The sequence below is a fragment of the Cavia porcellus genome, unplaced genomic scaffold (genome assembly GCF_034190915.1).
Source record: "Cavia porcellus strain 051 isolate PalLab524CR breed Dunkin Hartley unplaced genomic scaffold, mCavPor4.1 scaffold_15, whole genome shotgun sequence".
In the NCBI taxonomy this organism is placed as follows: domain Eukaryota; kingdom Metazoa; phylum Chordata; class Mammalia; order Rodentia; family Caviidae; genus Cavia; species Cavia porcellus.
The window spans coordinates 6,551,636-6,572,227 of NW_026947498.1; the positions used below are offsets into that span (position 1 = coordinate 6,551,636).

General features: G+C 48.7%; 1 protein-coding gene across 3 annotated transcripts in view; it reads right to left on the reverse strand.

Annotated features, from left to right (window-relative positions):
• The window catches only part of Erg (ETS transcription factor ERG), a 163,546-nt gene extending 143,463 nt beyond the window's left edge, over positions 1-20,083 (reverse strand). For all 3 annotated transcript variants that reach the window (XM_063224519.1, XM_063224518.1, XM_063224517.1), the window contains exons 1-2: positions 19,990-20,083; positions 13,999-14,086 (exon numbers count right to left, since the gene is read on the reverse strand). In XM_063224519.1, coding sequence (XP_063080589.1) covers positions 13,999-14,037 — 39 coding nt within the window. In that variant the 5' untranslated portion in view covers positions 14,038-14,086; positions 19,990-20,083. The remainder of the gene's footprint in view (positions 1-13,998; positions 14,087-19,989) is intronic.
• Between the last annotated feature and the right edge of the window lie 509 nt (positions 20,084-20,592).

The window sequence follows — 20,592 nt, forward strand, 5'->3', positions numbered from 1 at the left end:
AAAATAAAACAAAAAGAAACCTTTGGCTTTTTACTCTCTTGCCTGTAGACAGTCAGCGATGGTTTGTATTTACTTCGTTGGGGCACCCATAATGGAATGATGTCATGGGAGATGAGCATTGTGGAATGGGGGTTTGTTTGTGTGCGTGTATTTGTTAGGAAACAGTATTTTTTAAAATGCCAGCAGTCACAGAACTGTAAAAGGCTCTGTCAACACGTGGTGTTTGAGCCCAGTTTCCCCCACAGGGCCTAAGTGGCCTGGGTTCTGTGGTCCCACCGGCTGGTGCAGACCTCAGCCTGTGAGTGCGAGAGGTACCAGCAAGGCAGGAGGTGCAATCAGGATGCAGCGGGAGGGGACAGCGCTGGCTTCAGGGTGGCACTACATCCTCTTTCCCAGGGTGCCGTTCAGCAGTGTGCACCATGGGCCCCGCCTCCCAGCACCTTCAGGAAGGAGGAGGGATTAGGACACTGCTCGCCTCTGCCTGCACCCTGCCCTCTGCCACAGAGCAATCATCACCTGTCATTTGACCCTGAGGTGACCACCCAGAGCCATGGAGGGTGCTTTCTTGGGAGACACATGCAGGTCTCCCAAGAGGATTTAGAGCCCCAGAACCTGGGTTGGGACTCCAGGGAGGAAGGTCAGCACTCCTGGAGGTGGTGAAGGCCAGCTATGGACAGTGGTACTTTCAGAACTAGGAGTGGTCAGCTGGAGGTGACAGGTAACAGCTAAGCAGGGACAGCAGAGGACCCAGAAACCCCCACAGGATGTAGTCAAACAGGGTTTCCCAATCATCTGCAGTGTGTACTGTCCTCTGCCCCAAATACTGAAACCCTAACCCCAAGATGATGGTTCCAGGAGTAGTGATCCTGGAGAATTAGGTTATGAGGGTGCAGCCCTGATGAGTGGGATTATCGCCCTCAGACAGGGCCCCAGAGAGCACACTCAGCCTCTCTCCCATATGAAGGCACCCATGGAGGTGGCCACACATAACCCAAAAGCAGAGCCCTTCCCAGAACCCCTGTTCCCAGCCCTCACTTGGACTCAGCCTCCAGATGGAATTCACGTGAGAACTAACCACCGCTGTGGTTTGCAAGCTGCCTGTGCTGAGGTGCTGTGTCAGAGCAGAGACATGGACAAAGACAGACAGAGACAGAAACAGAGACAGAGACAGTCTGCAACACCGGAGAAGGTAACATCTGGAGAATTGAAAGGACAGAGGTTATAACCACAGCCATCCAGAGCTGGGGTCCTTGCCATGGACTTAGGTTCCCACAAGGTTTCTGACATGTCGAAAACAAGGTAGGGGAGTCTGCAGAGACAGCAGCTGAGGGGGCAAAGGTGAGGAAAATGTAAAACCGGACCTTGATGCATTGGGATTCAGAAAACGTAAGGGGAATGTTTGAGCGTCAGCTGGGTTACAGTGATCATTTGCACAAGGTAATTTAACCAGGAACACTATTACCCAACCACATTCATTCATCAAAGAGCACTGAGACAATCGTTCATTTATTTAAAAAAAAAAAAAAAAAAAGCTAACTGCTATCTCAGGTGGAGAATCCAAGTCAATTAGAGATGTCAACACTATAGGCTGAAAAGATTCTTGGGCTTTTCTTCAGTGGGCAGCTGAGGTGAGGGCAGGAACCAGCCATGCCACCCTTTCACACTGAGGCCTCTCAGCCTGAACCGTGTCAGAATTCGGGGAAGCAAGACACTTAAAATAGGTTGCGACAATGGAGCTTAAGAATAGACGAGGCTTCTCAAACCCAAAAATAAAAATGTGCATCAGCAGCAGTAAGTGATAAGCAAATGCTACGGGGCATTCCTGAAGTGTCATTTGTAGGGGAGGGTATCATGGTGGAAACAAGGCAAGTTTTATATATACCTTCCTCAGCTCGTCCAATAACCTGGTGACACCTCTATCCCGGCACTGTAGTAGTAAGCAAGACGATTAGTATTGTTTGTAAAACTCCTGCTGAAGTTTTAAATTTCCCTGTCAAAAAGGGGTAAATCACAGTCCCTCCGACTGAGGTCTTAGTAGGCTCTTTATTTTCGCAAGGGCATCCAAAAACCGCTAGTCCAAAGCCAAAGACGACGGATTATGTGCCTCAAACAACACACAGCCTCCTGCTCTCTGAAAACCCTCGAGCAGTAAGTAGTAAGTAGTAAAGAAATACGAGGAAGAGAGGCGTTTGACGTGCCGCCTCATTCCTACCATTCTGGGACAGCTCTTCCCGGGAAGGACTTTATTTCCCATCTTCTGCCGATAGAGAATGTGGCTTTCAGGGACACAAGGAGAGAGACAGAGAAAGACAGAGAGACGGAGACATTCCTAGCTCATGTGGCGGCCTGCAGATACCACAGGTAGTACAGCATACAGCACATACGCAAAAACACCAAGGCCTGTTTAAGAGGAATGAAGTCGTGGTGGAAGGGCTGCAAGCACCTGAAATGCCAACACAGAGGAAGTTTAGAAATGCAAGATGCCTTTCCTTAGGATGAAAGAAGCACTGAAAACTGAGGGCATCTTTAGAGCAAGAGGACTGGGGCGGACTGGGACAGAGATTCAGTGCACCCGGGCACCCAGGGCGTGGAAGGGAAAGGTCAGGAGCAGCAGCAGGAAGCCCTGTGCGCATCCTCTCCCCATTATTTTCTGGTCCCCAAATTTCAAAGTCTGGCAGAATCAGGAGCCTGGCGCAGGAGGTCGGAGAGAGAGTGTGGAGTGGAGCGGCCTCTTTGTGGCCCTCGCTGGATGGGGACCTTTCTTCTCCCCTCCTGTCACGTGTGGTTGGGAACAGCCCGCTCCTCACATCCGGTTCATTTCCAGCATTAAACATCGCAGTAGCACAACACAAGGCCCGGGGGGCACTGAAGGTCAACTCCTGGACCTGAACAGCTGGAGGGCAGAGGTTGACAGAATGACTAACATGATGTAGATGTCCTGGCTTGAGATCTAACTACCCGCAGACAGCAAAATCCAAGCAAAATCACAATGGTATTTTAGTGTCAACTTGAAATGTAGCAGGTAATGTAATAAATGGGGCCAAACACTGTGTGTCCAGGGGTGGGAACCCAAGAAATGGCTGAACAGTAAGATTGAGGAGGATTTAAAAAAAAAAAAAAAAAGATGGTCTACATTTTTGTCAAATTCCATTTCCCACCATGGTGGCATCTGCAGAGGGTGACACTGCCCAACAGCAAGTGGCCCAGTCTAGGTGCAGAGCTCAGAAGTGATTTCCTGCTGTGAAAAGCCTGGCAGTGTTATGAACGCAGGATGTGGCATGTGAGAGGAAGATGGTCTGCAAAAAGTGCTAGAAATGTGATTAGGAAAAGATGAGCAGCAAAAATGGTGTCGGAGCCTTGGATCCCCTCCAAGAAGCTGCAGCAGCTGCCTGCACCCCTCCAGCTGCTCCCCAGAGTCAAGCAAGGCGCAGCACAGCGCGACTAGAGCCCGCGTGGAGCTCCCGGCAGGCTGCTCCAGCCGTCCACTCTCTGTCTGAGGCTCCCTGCCCCACCGTGCTTCACACTCACGTTTATCACCCCCACCCTCGAATCGCCCTTCCCTCTCCGCTCAGCCTGCTGCACCCTCAGTTCCGTCTCAGCATCTGCTGCTCAGGGAACCCCGTCTGCACTGTGCTCCTGCAAATAATCTGAGTGAAAACGAGGCTTTCCGCACCCTGTATAGTGATCTGGTGTCTGGAAAAATAAAATTTCCTATCATCTCAATTTCCCATAATATCACTTCAAAGGAAATGAGCCAGCACGGCAAATCTAAATCTGCAGTGTGTGAGCTGACTGTTGTCATCCTGATGACACGGAATCACTAGGTTACATGTCACACGCTACTTCCAGATTTTCAGGACTATATACATACTTTTAATTAATGCAGAAATAATCATGGATACTAATTTACTTAATTGATCTATATCATGTCTTAATAATCAAAAAGTTTCCTAAAGCATATTCTGTTAATAGCATAAAATGTATTAAAAGAACAAAATAGCATAAAATATATTAAAAGAACAAAATGACATGAACCACATGAGCGGGGGTCCACCAAGGGGAGTGGGAGAGACTCAGCAAGAAGCCAGACCACACCTTCCCAGGAGCCAGCGGTGCGGTGCGCAGGCTGGGAGACCAGAAGAGCGGCCTCCCACCGCCCCCAGCCCTGGCTGTCGCGAGGATCCCAGCTGAGGGGACAGCACCTGAGGTGAGAGGGACAGCGCGTGCTTGTGTGTGGCTGACTCTGCAGGCCTGGGCTGGCGGTCTGGGTGTCTACCTGGAGGACGGCAGTATGCATCGTGTCGGCTGTGGGGCATTTCCTTCTCTCTTGTTTCTAAATCCAATGTTTTGTTCTGTTTTCCTGCTTTGTTTTATTCCTGTATCTGGTAACCTGAGCAACTATTTTGAAACTAACAATGTGGAATGTAACGTCCACTGTTAAATTCCTATCGTCTTGTCTTGAAAGCCTATAGAGCTATTACTGCTTTTTGTTGTTGTTGATGTTGTTTTGCTTTTGTTTTTGTTTGCTTCTTGATTTTTGTTTCTTCTTTCTTCTCTTTAAAATAAAAATTAAAAAAAGAAAAATGTTGTAGTTTTCTTATTAAGGGCTACATTTCTTGTGAAGGGATGCTTTAGGTAACGCGACAGTTCAGAGGTTTCATTTTTAATTTCACATTTGAGGAATCGAGTTCTTTTATTAGGCTAAGAGACAACATATTGGGCCAGGGGTTTAGCTCAGTGGCACTAGAGCCTGCCTGGAAGCACGAGGTCGTAAGTTCCATCCCCAGTACAAAACAAAAACAAAACATATTCTTTAAATAACTTATAAATAAAGTATCTTCTTTCTTTGGGTCTCATTTCTTTCTTGGTGCCTTTATTCATTAGCAACAAAAGCATCTCAGTTTTGAAAATCTAAAATCCAAAGGATCCAAAATCAGAAGCTTTTTGAGCACAGATATAGGTGGAAAGTTCCCCACGTAGTTCAGGTGAGGGGGTCACTGTCACAGGGCAGGTGCCCTAAAACTGTTCCTCAAACTTCCAGGATACCTTGGTAAGGTGTGTGCACAAATAGAAACGAATTTCTCCTTCAGCATGGGCCTCACACTCCGGAAACTTGCTTTCTATGCACAGATATTCCACATGCAGTGAAACAGGCAAATTTTACATTTTTCTTTACTTCATGTAACAATCAAAAGCAAGGTTTTGAACTGGAGGCTTTTTTCACATGGCACACATTATAAAAATCTGAATTGTTTTTGGCTGTTTCTTTAGGTATCCACTTTCAATGAGTGACAAAATCTAAAAACATTTTAACCTTGGTTTTCAAACAAAGGGTGTACAACTCACAGGGCTGAAGGCACATGTTCTGTTGGTCTCAAGCTCACTCCACAACCCCACGATCTAAAATGTCATGAGGTGAACCTGAAGGGCCACATAAACTGTTTATCTTTGGACACTGAGAACAGCAGTATTAACAGCATACAGCAGAGCAAACACTTAATGCAAATCAACAGGGTTTTCCAGAAAGCCCACAAAGAGTCACTAAAAAATTAATAGGCATGCTTCAGTCAAGCATGTTTACTTTTTAAAGGACAGTCTCAGAAATAACAGGACTCTCAATTAAGTACAACCAAGATTTTCATGTAACCTTGGAATTTGATCTTTAAAATTGAAAAAGAAAAAGAAAAGAAACTTTCTCTGCTATTTACAGTTCCCACTTTGGGACAAGTCTCAACATCTGGATACCAGAATCCAGACAGCAAAGTCCATGGAGACACACATGCAGTTTTATGCCTGTAAATCCACTATTTTTCAGGGTAAAAGCACTGTGGTACTTTTTTTGTGTGTGGTAACAGGGATTGAATCAGGGCCTTGCGCGTGGCTGTCTCCTTTCTCCTTTTTTTTTTTTGTCATTTTGATGCTGGCCCCTGCAAAGTCACTAGGTCACCAAGCATGATGCTCAGACAGCTGATGTGCCTGCCTCAGCCTCAAAAAGTGAAGAGAAGGACCTGGCAAGCGCAAGGTCCCAGGTTCGATTGCCAGTACCAAAAAAGTTAGAGAAGCTTTCATGCTCTGAACAGAGAGAGGATATTTAAGGACATATTACTAAAGAAAATAAGAAGAAGGTACATACTGTGTGATTCTGACTGCAATCAAGGGCCGCATGAGATGATGTGTGACAGTGCTCCCAGCACAGTGACGGAGGTGAGAAGTCCCACGAGCTGGGGCGGGGCAGGTCATCTACCATCACTGCGCTGCGGGTCACTCACAGGACACCTGTGACCAGGTGCCGGCCAACCAGGTGCCAGCTCTGCTGCCAGCCACAAGAAAGCAGCACAGGCAAGCGCAAGGGGTGACGGGAAAGATGTTGAATGTTTAGATAAATAACAAACAACAATTACAGTAAAATACCATGTATCGCCCTCAAGTCCTCCTCCCCATTTCAAATGCACGGATGCCACGGTCTGGCTGCTTTTGGCAGCAGCTCTGGAGTCCTCTTCTGTGTTTTTACCAGGAACCCAGTGCCTGCTGCTGCCGACGCCACCTAACAGGAAAGCAGGCTCCTGAATTCACGGTGAGGTGTCCTCACCCACCTCAGTCACCAGATCTGGCACCGTGCGAATTCTGTCTGGTTCCCCGAGGTCTGGGTGACCACGAAAGGGAAGTACATTGCCCTGATTTGGGACACTGAGGCGGCGACAAGTGACGAAAATAGGAAGATTTCTTCTAGAACTGCTTCAGAGAGTGGCACGAATAACTGGAAAACATGTTCAAAACAAGGACTTGGGGGGATTCCTGGCAGTTTGTCCTTCAATGTAATAACTTTTTAAAAGATTTTAAGCATTCGTTGTGTTTTTTCAACAGCACCTCATGCAAAATGCATAATAGCTGAGAATGACTATAAGCCATAGTTGCTTTTGTAGGTGTTCACTATACTTACTTTTAATCATTGCTTTAGCATAATTCTACATGGATTAAAAAATTTACAGAATTCTGTGATACCAGTGGTTTCAAGTTCACCGTAGTCCACTTTGAGAACAGTCAGCAGCCACCTCAAGGGAATGAACATTGCCACCTAGAGTAAGGGCTCGTGGTGAGGTTCACACAGTGTCATGGTGGATACAGTGTGTCTGCTTGACAAGCTGAGAAGTTTAACTAAAAGATTCAGCAGGGAACCAGGGTCCTTACTTTGTAAACTTTGTGCCCAGCAAGAGGAGAGCAAGGAGATTTTGTGAGTGTTACACCAGCCCTGGAAGGGTGGGGATGAGAGGGCAGGAGGTGGCCTGTGTACAATATAAGGGAGGAGAAGAGGCTTGTTCCCCATCTTTTGCTCTGGCTGCTGCCTTGAAGTGTTGCCCCTGTGCCATGCCAACCTGCCTTGGAGCCAGTAGATTATGGACTGAAACCTCCACAACAGTGAGCTAAATAAACCTTTCCTTCCTTAATTTTGGGTGTCAAGTGGTTTTGTCCCAGCAACGAGAGAAAAGTAACCAAGACACACAGCAAAATCACCCCATAGTGCACTCAGAATACAGCTCCATCACCAGCCAGCATGCAGCTGGACACAACTTTCTAGAAAAGGTAACACTATGGAAACAGTGCAGAGACAAGCGGTGTTGAGGCTCAGGATGGAAGGCTAGAGACGAGGGATTTTAGACCACCGGAACTGCCCTGCATGACACCACAGCCTGGATCCACACACTCTGCATTGTCCAAAACCACAGGATAGGCAACACCCACAGGGAGCCCTAATGTAAACCACAGACCTCGGGCGGTAATCAATAATGTGTCAGTCAGTGTGGCTTCAAAACTTACCGAAGAGAGACCTCTGTGTCTGGAGTGGAACACTGCAGTGACCCGAGACGTGGGGTGTGGATACGGGGCTTTGTGGGAACCGTCTTTTCAGCTCAACTTGGCTGCGAACCTAAGACTACTCCAAAAATAAAACATATGTATAAATATAAAAGTTACGTCACATGGCCCTTGAGAACATGGTCTCTCCCCTACGAGTGGGCTTCATGGTTTAATCACGCAATCTTCTAGAAAAGAGGAGAGAAAATAAAGATGACCACCACTGAAAGACTGGATGCTGCCTCAGCACACAGCAAGGTCCCTAGCGCTGTCTCTTTATTGCGACCAACACACATTAAATTCAACCAACTCACATGTGCTAAATGTGTACGAGGCACAGGGCACAATGTGAGATCTTAAAAAATTATACGATCATTTTAAGGGAGTCATAATCTAACAAGTGGATTTTATTTTTAAAAAAGGCTGTACATCATCAGTGTGTGGTAAAAGCCTCTTTTTTGCCAAAAATAGCAAGGAAACCAATGGTAAGAACCAGAGGATCACCAAAGATGGAGTCAGCACTCAGCAAGTCAGCCAGGAGGACCAGTTCCAGTCGTTTCCAGCCCTGCTCATTTCTGATGGGCCTGGGCCTCCTTCTCCTTAGTGTGCCCAGGCTGACACCCAGGGAAACTGATGATAAGATCCACAGGCCGGAAGACACCAAAAACCACTTCTGAGTTCTGCAGGTTCATTCTGTACAGGACCCTGAATTGCAGAGGAAAACAATCTGCACTGAATGCTCTCAACAACTCTGCTTGTCTCCTAGAAGGACTTTTTTGGTTGTTTTTAAGATAAAATGTATTTTCCTCTACTTCCACTATGTAAGTCAAAGAGAAAACTGGGAAATAGACATGAGTTTTAAAAAACAAAACCCAAAGGAACACTCTGTACATTAAGAGCTAAGGGGAAAATAGCAAAGAAAAATATTAACAGGAGTGAGAAAAAAAAAAAAAGTAGATCAGACTTGTGGGGAGATTGGAAAGGAATGCTGCAAAAGTTAAAAAAAGAAACATCAAAATAATTTGCACAACAAATACAACACTAGGGAGGATTAATACCTGCAAAATATAATTATGCAAACTACAAAGGAGAAAATCACTACTCTTCCAAGTCCTGCAAAGTGCTGTTTGCATAAGAAGACTGCTCCTGTTTGTTTAAACTCACACTCCTGCTTGTTTAAACTCACAGCAGTGTGGCTTTTGTCCACTCCACACAAATCGCCCTGCAAGGACAACAAAGCCAGGGCCCGATGCCCTCTTTCCAGACCTGCCTCCTCTCAGCCACACCCCTGCCCTCCGCTCCTGTCCCAGCTCCTCTGGGGTCCTTCCTCCTCTTCCAGATGGGGCAGGGGCCCAAGCCCAAGGCTCTTCTGGCCTAGGCCCATGGCAGTCTCCTATGTTCTCAGCTGGGACATGGGTGAGGGAGGAGCAGGAGTCCGAGGCCACCTCTGGCTCGCAAGAGCTCAGGATGCCCCTCTGCCTTTCCCACAAGGACACCCCGCACCTTGTTGGCTCTTCCAGGGACTGGGTGAGCGACTTACAGGACCTGTCCCCAGGACAGTAGGTGGCGCCACCATTCATCCCACGTAGCACCTCTGATGCTGCTACACCCCACACCCGAGCCATCAGCAAACTCTGTCCCTTCTGCCTTCAAAGGATATCCCCAACCTGATACTGTTACCACCCCAGCCCCAGGGAGGGCACCTAACTGCCCTTCCCTGCTTTGACTCCAGCTCCTCCCCCCAGCTCGCCACACTGCAGGCTGCGGGGTTCTTTTACAGCTGCAACCAAAGTAAATTACACTTCTGGAAAGCTGCTTAAAGCAACTTCAAGATGTAGGGGGAGAGGAAGGGGAACACGGGGTTTTTTTAAAAAAATTTTTTTTAAAATTAAGACATTTCACGTACACGGACCAACTCTCCCCATGAAAGTAATCATTATGTGCTACAAATGTGGACTAAAAATAAACCAGAAAATGAAAACAATAATAACAATAACCAGGCAGGTCACATCGGCCATCTCACAGAAACCCTTCCGATCACTCTCCTGTGGCTATACAAGAAATGAAGAAGCCTCTGCCCTTGCTCAGCAGCACTCCACAGTGTGGCCTCACCTTGACCTGTCCATACCCATACCCGGCACCCTTGCCCTCACCCCACATCAGCCCAAGCCTCCCAGGAGTCCCTGCAACACGCCAGCAGCTGCCTGGCACACACCGCTCCTGGATCCGCACACCTGTCCCAGGGCTGATCACAGGGCTCCCGCTTCCTTCCGGGCCCTGCCTGATGTCGCCCCTCCTGCACAGCTTGGCACCTCCCATCTCCCCCACCCACCTGCTCACCCCACTTCGTCCCAGAGAGTACCACACTGCACAGGCGCTGGGTAATCCCATGTCCCGCCCACTGGCGTCCAAGCTCCTGCAAGCTGGGACCTCACTTGCGTGGTTTGCTTAGTATTGGAGATTGGATCCAGGGTCTTCACCCTGTGCTCCATCCCTAACCCTTTTCTTATTTAAAACAGATTATTGTTAAATCTCTAAATCACCCAGGTTAGGTGAGAATGTGTAATCCTCCTGCCTCAGCCTCCCAAGGGACTGGGATTACAGGTATGCACTGCCTCATGCAGCTAAATATCTTGTTCTTTTTAAATCAATATTATCTTTCTTCTAACGACAAAACTAATGCACACCTGCAGACATCACAGCCACTCTGCTCTTGCATATTTAAGTGCCACCACACTACAGAAAAATGAATGACAACAATAACAACAGCAACAAAAACAAAAACACCAAAAACAACAGCCAAAAAAAAGAAAGCACAGCTATACCAGCACAGAGTCAGCTAACGGGGCTGTGCACAGCAGGCAGGAAGCCGCCCACATCTTACTTAATGAAAAACGGCAGCATATCAAAGCCTTGAGTCACCTCCACAGTACACAGACTTGGGGAGAAAACACCTCTTCTGAATATATTCTGAAAGGGCTAAGCCTCCCACCTTCCTACAAAGCAAAGTCACTATAAATCTTGTTTGCAAACGTGTGAGAAACGCTTTACAACTCAATGCATCATTTGTCAGCCGGGAGTGATCGAGCCAGCAGAATCCATGCTCGCTGTGGCTATGGATAAATCACACCCGCCGAGACGTCGCCTAATCCCAGCCACGTGACTCAGCCTGGCACCCTCGGCATCTGCTTCGAGTTACCCAGTGGAGTCCCACTGGTCTGCTGGGCTCTGGGCTGCCAGGGGACCTCACCCACTGCATCGCTGCCTCTAAAGTGACTTTAGACCCTTTCTTCTATAACACATATGGAGTTTAAGTTCAGCATCTTCTGTTTTTCAGGGTCTCACTATGCAGTTAAGGCTGGCCTTGAGCTCTTTTTGCATCTAGGCTGGCCTCGAACTCGCAGTGATCCTCCTGCCTCAGCCTCCTGAGTGCTGGGATTACAGGCATGAGCTACCACGCCAGGTTTCAATTCAGCATCTTTTATCAGCATCACTCAGCACTTGCCTGCAAGATCTGGCCACTGCTTTGGAGACTTGAGGCCTCTGCAGGTGACAAACTTATCCTTGTGGCCACGAGGCAAAGGCAGCATCTCCCAGTGTCCACACAAGCTCGTCACTGTCTGTCCCGAGTCAGCCCTGGGCCACCAACGTGGGGCCACACTCAGCTCCCTGGATAAATTCCCAAGCGGGGCTTTTGAAGGTAACAGTGCAAAACGTTCCTTCTCTTAACTTTGTTGTCAAAAACACCAATGTCACATACAAAACACACACATAAAAGCCCAGGAATAACCCAGATTCCAACGGGCAGAGTCTGGAGAGGGTTATTCTAAAAGACACAAACAGCGTTAATGTGATTTCCTCTGCCTCGGCGCCAGCGCCGGCGATCGGTAACAGCAACTTTATATGGCCAGCCCGTCTCTCCAAAGCACACAAGTGAATTGAGTTGAAATTTATTTTTCTAAAACCTCTCAGTTACTGTTCCTCAAAATCATCCTTCACTTTATATTTATGTCAACCGGGTATGAAGACAGATAGAGTGGAGTCGAAAACGTAGTTCATTTCTGAGACCAAAAGCAGAACATTTACCCTAAATCGCATTTCAAAGGCTACAGGCTTCAGGTTTGTGTAAAACAGAGATGTGTAAGCAAACTTTTCAAACTCCGCAGTACCTCGCTGACCTCCATGTTTCCTTCTGGTTGGTTTGGAGAACGATGCGCGAAAAGCACATGGCCGATCCTCACACTCTGATCCATAGAAAATACTCCTTCGCCACCAGCCCTGACAGCATCTGTTTGCATCCTTCATCCTAAACACCAACGGACCTTACAGAGGAAAAAAGACCTTTCCCTGCCTTCGGTGTCTACACACCAGATATGATCCAGGTACTGCTGGGGGAAAAAAGTCACAAGCGAGTTCCTGCTTACATTTCCACGGGCAGAACTGTCACACACAGTAAAAGAGCACACAAAGATCAAATCATTGAGGCCCCCATAAGGACTTGCTTGTGTGTCCCTCGGCAAAGTCCAGGCTCTTTCCAGGACCAGAGTCACCCTGATGCCAGAAACTCCCAAACACCCCAAAAGCACAAAGGCTGCATTTAACCCTAATCATCGCTACCCCATTTTCAAAGCAATTAAATGTGTAGAGGACATATGGTACATAGTCAGTAACACTCTCCCCAGGGCACTGCTTTAAAATGTGTGCGTGTATGTGTGTATGCGTGAAATACATGTGGCATCCTGGAGGGCGTTTCATGTTTTAGCCAAAGCAGTTGATGTTTCAAGACCACGACTCTCCTGTCAGTTATAAGCCTCCTTCTATTTTCAATACGCTTTAAGTAAGAAATATAAATTAGTAAAACAGTCCGGGCAACTCAGGAAAAAAGGATTTACATGCGGAGAGAGAAGAATAGCCACACAGCTAGTATCTGTAAAGGAAGCAACACCAAGCTCCAGCAGAGGTGGCTCAAGGGCAGGGCACATGCTTCACACACACAAGGCCAATGGGTTCAACCCTCCATACTGCAAAAACACAAGCAATTCTGGTGTGGAAGGCCTTTTTCTTCCTTTTGTCTTTTTGAGACAAGGTTTCACTGAACAGTTCAGGCTGGCCTTGAGCTCATTGTGTAGCCCAGGCTGACCTCAGATTCACAAAGATCCTCCTGCTTCAGCCTCCTGAATGCTGGGATTACAGGCATGCACCACCACACTCAGCTTCTGGACAGCCTTCCTCGGTAACATAACTCAAGCCCCCATATTTTCTGCAGCTTTTGTGTCAAGTATTTTGCTTCCTGTAGCTGTGCTGGGAACAAACATGCATAGGAACGAGTGGGTCAGACTCCTCCTGGGGACTTGCTCTGATCACTGACCCACGTCCCAGGGAGCGTGAGCAGGGAGCAGTCAAGCAAGGTGACTAGCTCCCAAGGGGGCCAGCATGCAGACACAGAAAGGCTTCTGAGCAGGTGCGGTGACAAATCTCTGTGATCCCAGCTCTCTGAGAGGCTGAGGCAGGAAAATAGCAAATTCAAACCCAACCTGGGCACCTGAAGGACTTCACCAGGTACTGTTTTAAAATCTAAAAATCAAAAAGGACAGGGATGTAGCTCAGTGTGAAGGCTTTGGGTTCAGCCCACAATACCATACACACAATTAAACACTGGAAATCCAACCATTTCCCGCTCTCTACTCTCTTCCTGGCAAACCCTGACGGATGTGAAGGTGACAGAATTAAGAGAGAAGGTGAAGAACTCAGAGGTGATCTCATGTATTAAATCAGAAGTCAGCAAACTTTAAAGATCTGGACAGCAAATGCTGTGGGCTTGCCACCACGTGGTCGTGGTGGCTTCTACTCAACCTGCCCCGGCTGAGTGGGAGTGGCCAAGGGTCACTGAGGAACAGCCTGCGTGGCTGTGTCCCAGCAGAACTATCTTTCTGGACACCAAACGGCATGTGTCACAATTTGCACGTGTCACAAAATAGTCCTTGGATTCTTTTCATCTGTGTAAAATCGTGGAACTCATTTGCTCAGCTAAGGGACAGGTGGTGGCTGGGTTTGGCTATTGCCTTAGCTAACACCCAGGCAGCGAGTCACCCACAACACACAGGCCAGGAAGAGGCCGGAGCTGCTCCAGGCTGAGAGGGACCTTACCTCGATATGCGCGGTGGGGTCCGGGACAGTCTGAACCATGTCCTTCAGAGGGCCGGCTCGTCTACCCTCTGTGCAGAGCCTGCGACAGCTAGAAGACAAAACGGGGCACCGGGATCAATAGCAGACAGCCGTGTTTCAGGGTCCGTCACCCAGGAGACCCCAACATGACACATCGACAGTTAAAAAAAATCACAGTTTTGTATTCATTACGCTTTGCCCAAAAGCACCCTTCTGGCGCCCGAGGTACACTTGGTGTCTGGGGGTCTCGTTTCCACAGCACTGGGACTATCTCTTACTTTGATCCCCTTGGAAATTGAGTCTGACAATGCAGAGGAAACTGTCCAGCCCCTGTCCCCAGGAGGCCCTGACCAGCACAGGAAAGTGACTCCTAGCGCTCTCCAGGACAGTGGTGGGTGACATTTAGAATATCTAGGAAAGGGGGTTCCAATGTGCTCAGCCGAAGGAAATGACTGAGACAACAGATGTACCCATGACCCTGGGCTGGCCACTACGAAGCATGCCACCACATGCACTGAAATGTCACGTCGCACCCGGAAGTATGTACAGTGATCACGTTCCACTAAACAAACACACACATTGTTTTGTGGTACTGGGGATTGAAGCCAGGGCCTTGCAACTGAGCTATACTCTAGCTCCTTTTATTTTGTATTTTGATGCAGGGTATCAAAGTTGGCCAAGCCAGGCTCAAACTTGTAATCCTCCTGCCTCAGCCTCCCAAGAACTTGAGATTAAACACCCTAACATGCAGTTCACACCCATCATTTTACACGGGCAGCATCTATGACCCTTAAAATGGAGAAATGAAACTGAAAAGGGGGGCACTGCCTATTACACTGCGGTGTGGCCTTAAATTCCCACCAGCACTGATTTCACCCACGCTGCCCTCTCTGTTCCCTTCCAGGCTGTTCATGGAACGCACAGCTCCCAGCTCGCCAAGCACTCTGTGTGGCCCAAGCAGTGGGCTGCCAATGTGTGTGCTCATTTAATCCCAACCTCCACTCCACACGAGGACGTCGGGCAGGGGACTGATCTGCCCAGGGTCACCTGGTCACTCAAAGGCCTAGGAGAAAGACAGGGCTTACTTAATTCACAGGTATCAGTGTATATCTTGAAGACAGACTTGGGGGCATGCTGAGACAGGGTCTCACTATGCAGTTCAGTTGCCCTTGAACTCACGTGTAGCCTAGGCTGGCCTCGAACTCAGGGCAACCCTCCAGCCTCAGCCTCTCAAGTGCTGGCATAGCAGGCACGTACCATGCCCGGCCAAAGATACCATTTTAAACATCTCCTAAATGAATGAAAATGTAAAAGTGCCCCTATTGGAAGAGTTTTCCAGAAGTAAACAGTTCCTCCAGCAGAGCCCGTATTCAGATGGTAAAAAACATTCTCATCACCCCTGGGTCCCTCCCATTCATGAAACCCCATCTTCCCCTCCGGGGTGCTTTCTTGTCCACCAGTCACGTGTCCAGTTTGGTAAGTGTGACATCTTCTGCAGACCACAGGGAGAGGAGACAGGGCTAGGTATTTGTGCCCAGCCTGCCTCCACATTCCCCGCAGTCCCTGCTGCTCCCAGGCCCCTTGTTGGCTGGCCATTGTGCTGGCCACAGCCGGACCCTCTGGTGACCTCTCCTGCCCCGGGTCCCTCTTTGTGGGCTGCAGGCTCTCCATAAGCCTTCTCTGCCCAGTCTTTGTAGCTCTGCACCCTCCGCCATCAGCATTTTGTTGGTGCTAAAAATACCTTCCCCCGTCACATTTTTAGGTCTGTGGCTTATTTTGTGTCACTATCAGTTTTTCCCCTTCATTGTAAATCTGGCCTATGCCTCTTAGCAGTACTAAATCTCAAAATAAAAATAAACAATATCCTCACAGAACTGGAGACCCAAAAAGCTGTTTTCCAAATCTTCCATGAGCATGCTGCTCCCAGGACATGCCAACACCTTCAGAAGAGTCCTGAGGGGCGTGGCTCCCACCCGCCCCTCCTGACACTGCCTGCTAGAAACCTGTCCACTCCGCTCCCCTCCAGCCAGGCCTTCTCCCCGCCAGAAGGTTCCGGCCCAGATCTCCCAAGGTGGCATCCAGGGCTGGCCAAGAAGATGACACGATTAGAAGCTGAGGTCATTATTACCCGTTTTTTTTTTTTTTTTTTTTTTAACCACAGCCAAATTTCTTGGTTTTGGAAAGCATGCAATTACTTTTTTCTTCATGAGATCTAAAGCAATTTGTCAGGGCAAATAACAGTTAAAATGCAAAAGGAATGCAGTACTGTCTGGAGCAGAACTGGGCAGCAGCTGACCATGACCCAGGTTCCCATGGGCCTCTAGGAAAGAGACGCACAGACTCAGAGAGGACGAGGTGTGGCTGATAGCGCCCAGGAGCTGCACCCCCAACCGACCCCATAAATCCTCCCGTCCCCATGGCAGCATGTCACAGCAGCAGTCACTCAGCCCAGGAGGAGTCTTCTGCACCCTTCACACCGATCCCAGGAGCACGTGTGTTCCCAGGCATTCCCACCCCAACCCCCCTGCACTCCCCACCAATGGCTAGGTTTGTCCCCTTCCCTCTGTCCCAGCTGACCTGTGACTACCTCCAACCTAGAGCTTGCAGAGGAGGGACCTTTGGGGCACTCCCAGCCCAGGGAAACTGGGATCTTCCCCTTCCTGCTCCCTGGACCTCAGTCCCGGTGCCTTGGGCACATGGAAATGTTCTGCTTTGGGGTCACCCTATGCACCCAAAGCTCAGAGATGACTCACATTCTCCCCTCCTTCCTGGAGCTGCCCCCTCACTAAAGACCTTGTCATTGTTCCCACCGAAGAGGCCGAAGTTCCTCCCCAGCCCTGCTTTTGCTGCTGCCACTAGGATGAGGCAGAGGCTGAGGCTGATTCCTGGCCAAAGTCTCAGGGGGCACAAAGCATTTCCAAGCTGTCTCGTGACCTCCCACTGCCACAGAACACAAAGGGCCAAACACACGTGGGCCAAACTGAGTGGCTTTAGTCACCAGCCAAGACCTCTCTGGATCATCTTGTGGACAGCTGAAGCTCTTGACAGAGAGAGGTGGCCAGAGCAGGGCTGCCCAGCCACGGCCAACCTGCAGGCCCATGGGCTAGGCATGCTCTTCCTGTTTAGGCCCGAGTTTTGGGGTGGTTCATTACACTGCATTTCTGTGACAACAGATTCCTGCTCTATCTGTACACTCTGCCTTAAATAAGTAAGTTACCAAGATCTCCCGGGAAGCTCTTCCAGCCAGAGAGATCAAAGAAGACATGAAGAGGAATTTCAAAGGAAATTTAACTTCATCCTAACCCATGGTCAGAAAGATCTCCAAGCACACACCGCAAAATCTGCAGTGTTTCCTGGGAACAAGTGAATCTCACTTCACAGGCCAGGCCCTGGCCAGACTTCCAGGACATTGGCCACACTCACATGGATAAATAGGCATGGCATGGTGGATATCTAAGATCACCAAAACCCACAGAGGCACAGCGGCCACTCTGCCTGTCACCAACCAAGATCTGAACTTAGTAAGGATGGTCCGTGTCTCCGGTCTCTTCCAGGGAGGTCTAGATTACTCGCACGGCATCAGGGATAAAATCCCAGGGAAGAAGATTCGGAGGCTAGGCCCAACACAGTCAAGCTCCTGGAGAAATCAAGACGGGAAAGGAATTTATGCAGGCACACAAAGGGCCACCAGCAGAAGTGCCAGAAGAGGAAGAGCAGAGGAAGGACAGAGCTGCTTCTCACAGAGACATAAAGGGGCCACCAAGGAGCCTTGCACAGAGGCACATGGCTCAGAAAAAAGGCAGAGAAGCAAGGAAAGAAGATATTCCCAGTCCCCGGCATTGGAGCCAAAGACTATTGGGTCACCACTATCAGCAGCACCATCAACCAAGGCGATGCACGAGGTGTCTGGTGTAAGTGCGGTTATCATTCCCGAGTCCTCAGTGAAGCACTGTGGACCCAAAGATCCACAGAACCCAAGTTCTGCCCCTCCCGTGCCACCCAGCCGACAGCATCACTGTTCATCTTAGATAATTTTCTCATTGCCGAGACAAAATGCCCGACACCCAGACTTCAAAGAGGAAGGGTTTATGATAGCCCACAATCTGTAGATGCTTCAGTTCATGGTGGCTTGCTCCATGGTTGGCGGAAGGGCATCACAGAGGAGAAACAGTCCATGGCAGGCAGCAAGCAGTATCAGTGGTCCCCTTCCTGTCCCTTATACTCCATCCAGGCTGCCTGGCCCTGGAGCGGGTAGCACACACACCCGTTACCACTGTCAGTTCTCCTCTCCAAGTACCAGCCTCCAGTTCCCAGGGATGGAATTACATTAGGAGACACACTAATTGTAGGAGTGATCAAAGTAATAGAAGGTCCCTAATCCATTATGCCTGGTGTCCTTACAGAAAGGGGGAATCTGGAGATAAACTCGGACAGCAGGAGGATGATGTGAAGACTCAGAGAGAAACTGAGGAGGAAGAGGCCTGGAACGGATTCTGCCTCCGAGCGCTTGAAAAGAATCAGGCCGGCCGACGCCTTCCTCTTAGACACCCAGCTTCCAGCACTGTGAGGCAATGGATTTCTGCTATTTAACCCACCCCGTCTTTCGTGCTTGGTCACAGTAGTGTCAAGAGACTCATACACTGCCAGTGAGGGACTCTGAGTTATTTTAACACATGACGTTTAGAAGCCCCCGATGGAGACGTGGCCTCAGGACACACACCCATAATTTCTACCCTCTTCCTGGACACCACTCCTGTCCACGGCACATCCCAGCATGATGTCCCAGATTGTCTTAATTTTAGCAAAGAGGAGACTCTTCAACTCTGTTATGTGGATCCCACCATCAACCTCTCACTCTGGGACACTTTTTGGAGAGAAATCTAACATCCCCGGGAGGTTCTGGTGGCAAGGGCTGGCATTTGCCAGGGTGGTTTTGGTCTTTATTTTGAGGGTCTGGTTACTGAATACACAGACTAGCTCCCTGTGTGTGCTCTGGAAATAATGCTCAGTTGCATGTGGGTAAACAACTGTAAAATGGCGATATTCTACAGTTAGCAGTAACACAGAAAACCAGAAATCCCGTGACAGCATGGGTCTGCAGATAGTGCTCTGGCCCGCTGGTTCTTCTGGAAGAGGCAGACAGGAGAGGCAGGCTGTGGGAGGAAGAGGTGCTGCCGGGCTCTGAGCAGCAACTCCCAAATCTCCAGCATGGGTGGCAGGAGAGAGGACGTCTTATTCGGGAGATGGTCAAGGGTGTCTCATGGAGCCAGCATGATTCCCCAAAGCACAGCAAAACATCCAAGAAAAGGCCACTGAAGATTTGAGGCCACAGCCGGGCGTGGTGGCTCACGCCTGTAATCCCAGCACTCGGGAGACTGAGGCAGGAGGATCGTTGTGAGTTTGAGACCAGGCTGGGCTACAAAGTCAGTTCAAGGCCAGCCTGAACTGCATAGAGACCCTATCTCAAAAAGACAAAAAAACAAGATTTGGGGCCACAAATACCACATATTAAACAGAGAGAATCTTCACATATGCACACTTTTTAACGAAGTCTTTGGAAGTTACACTATTAGATTTTCTTTGCTGTACAAAATGCCTGATGCAGTTTACTTTCTAAAGAAGAAAGGTTCATGTTGAGCCATGTGTTGGAGGCTGGAAGGCCCAGTGAGCATGGCATAGTCTCCAGTGAGCCTCCCCATCACCTCCACGGGAGCATTCTGTCTGTTGGCCTGTCCAGCCCCTTATCCTACCTTACAAAACCACCTGGACTCGACCGTGAGGCTCTGCCTCAATGACCCCATTTAATTGCTTCTCTTTGCAGAAGTCCCACCCACCAGCATTGCAGTCAGGTTAAGTTTCTACCCTCTCAATACCATTACATGGCTCATGGGGGATTGGACCACACGATTCCAAGGTACAGAACCATATTCAGACCCCGTGGCAGGGTGGGGCAGTCTGGGCTACAAACTCTACCTTCTGTCGCCCTGGGCCTCACCATCTTCTCTCTCTGTGAGGCATTGGCCTTGATCAACACCACTCTTCGCCGGTCACCAGGGACCTGGACAACCTGAAAAAGAATTTGATATGATAATCCTTATTTGTTCCTGAAGACAAAGAGTGAGTAACAAAGCCTATTGCTTAGAACATGATCAGGATATATTCTAGAGAGGAAAAGAGCTCGAAAAACCTTCCCTTTTAAGAAAGGTGAGGACATTCCACTCCTGTGAGGGACACTGAGCATGCCAAAGCAAAAATTAGAAATAAAATAAAGGTCTGGCCTGAACTGGCATTCTGAAGCACATGTATACCTTTGCAGAGAAAACATTTCAAAAATGTTTCCCTTTCCTACGGCCCCAGCCTTAATATTAATGGTTTGCCCAGATCATGCCTTTAGGACTTGCTCAAAACCTAGCAGTGAGGTTTATAAAGCATCCAGAGGACAGTAATTAAACAAGTACTGGCCTAAGGAAAGAAACAACCTTTTTGATTTGTAAATGCTGGCAGGATTGATGTCTTTTAAAGATCAGAACACTACCAGGCTAAAAAGGAAGAGAATTATGTTTAGAATATGCACAG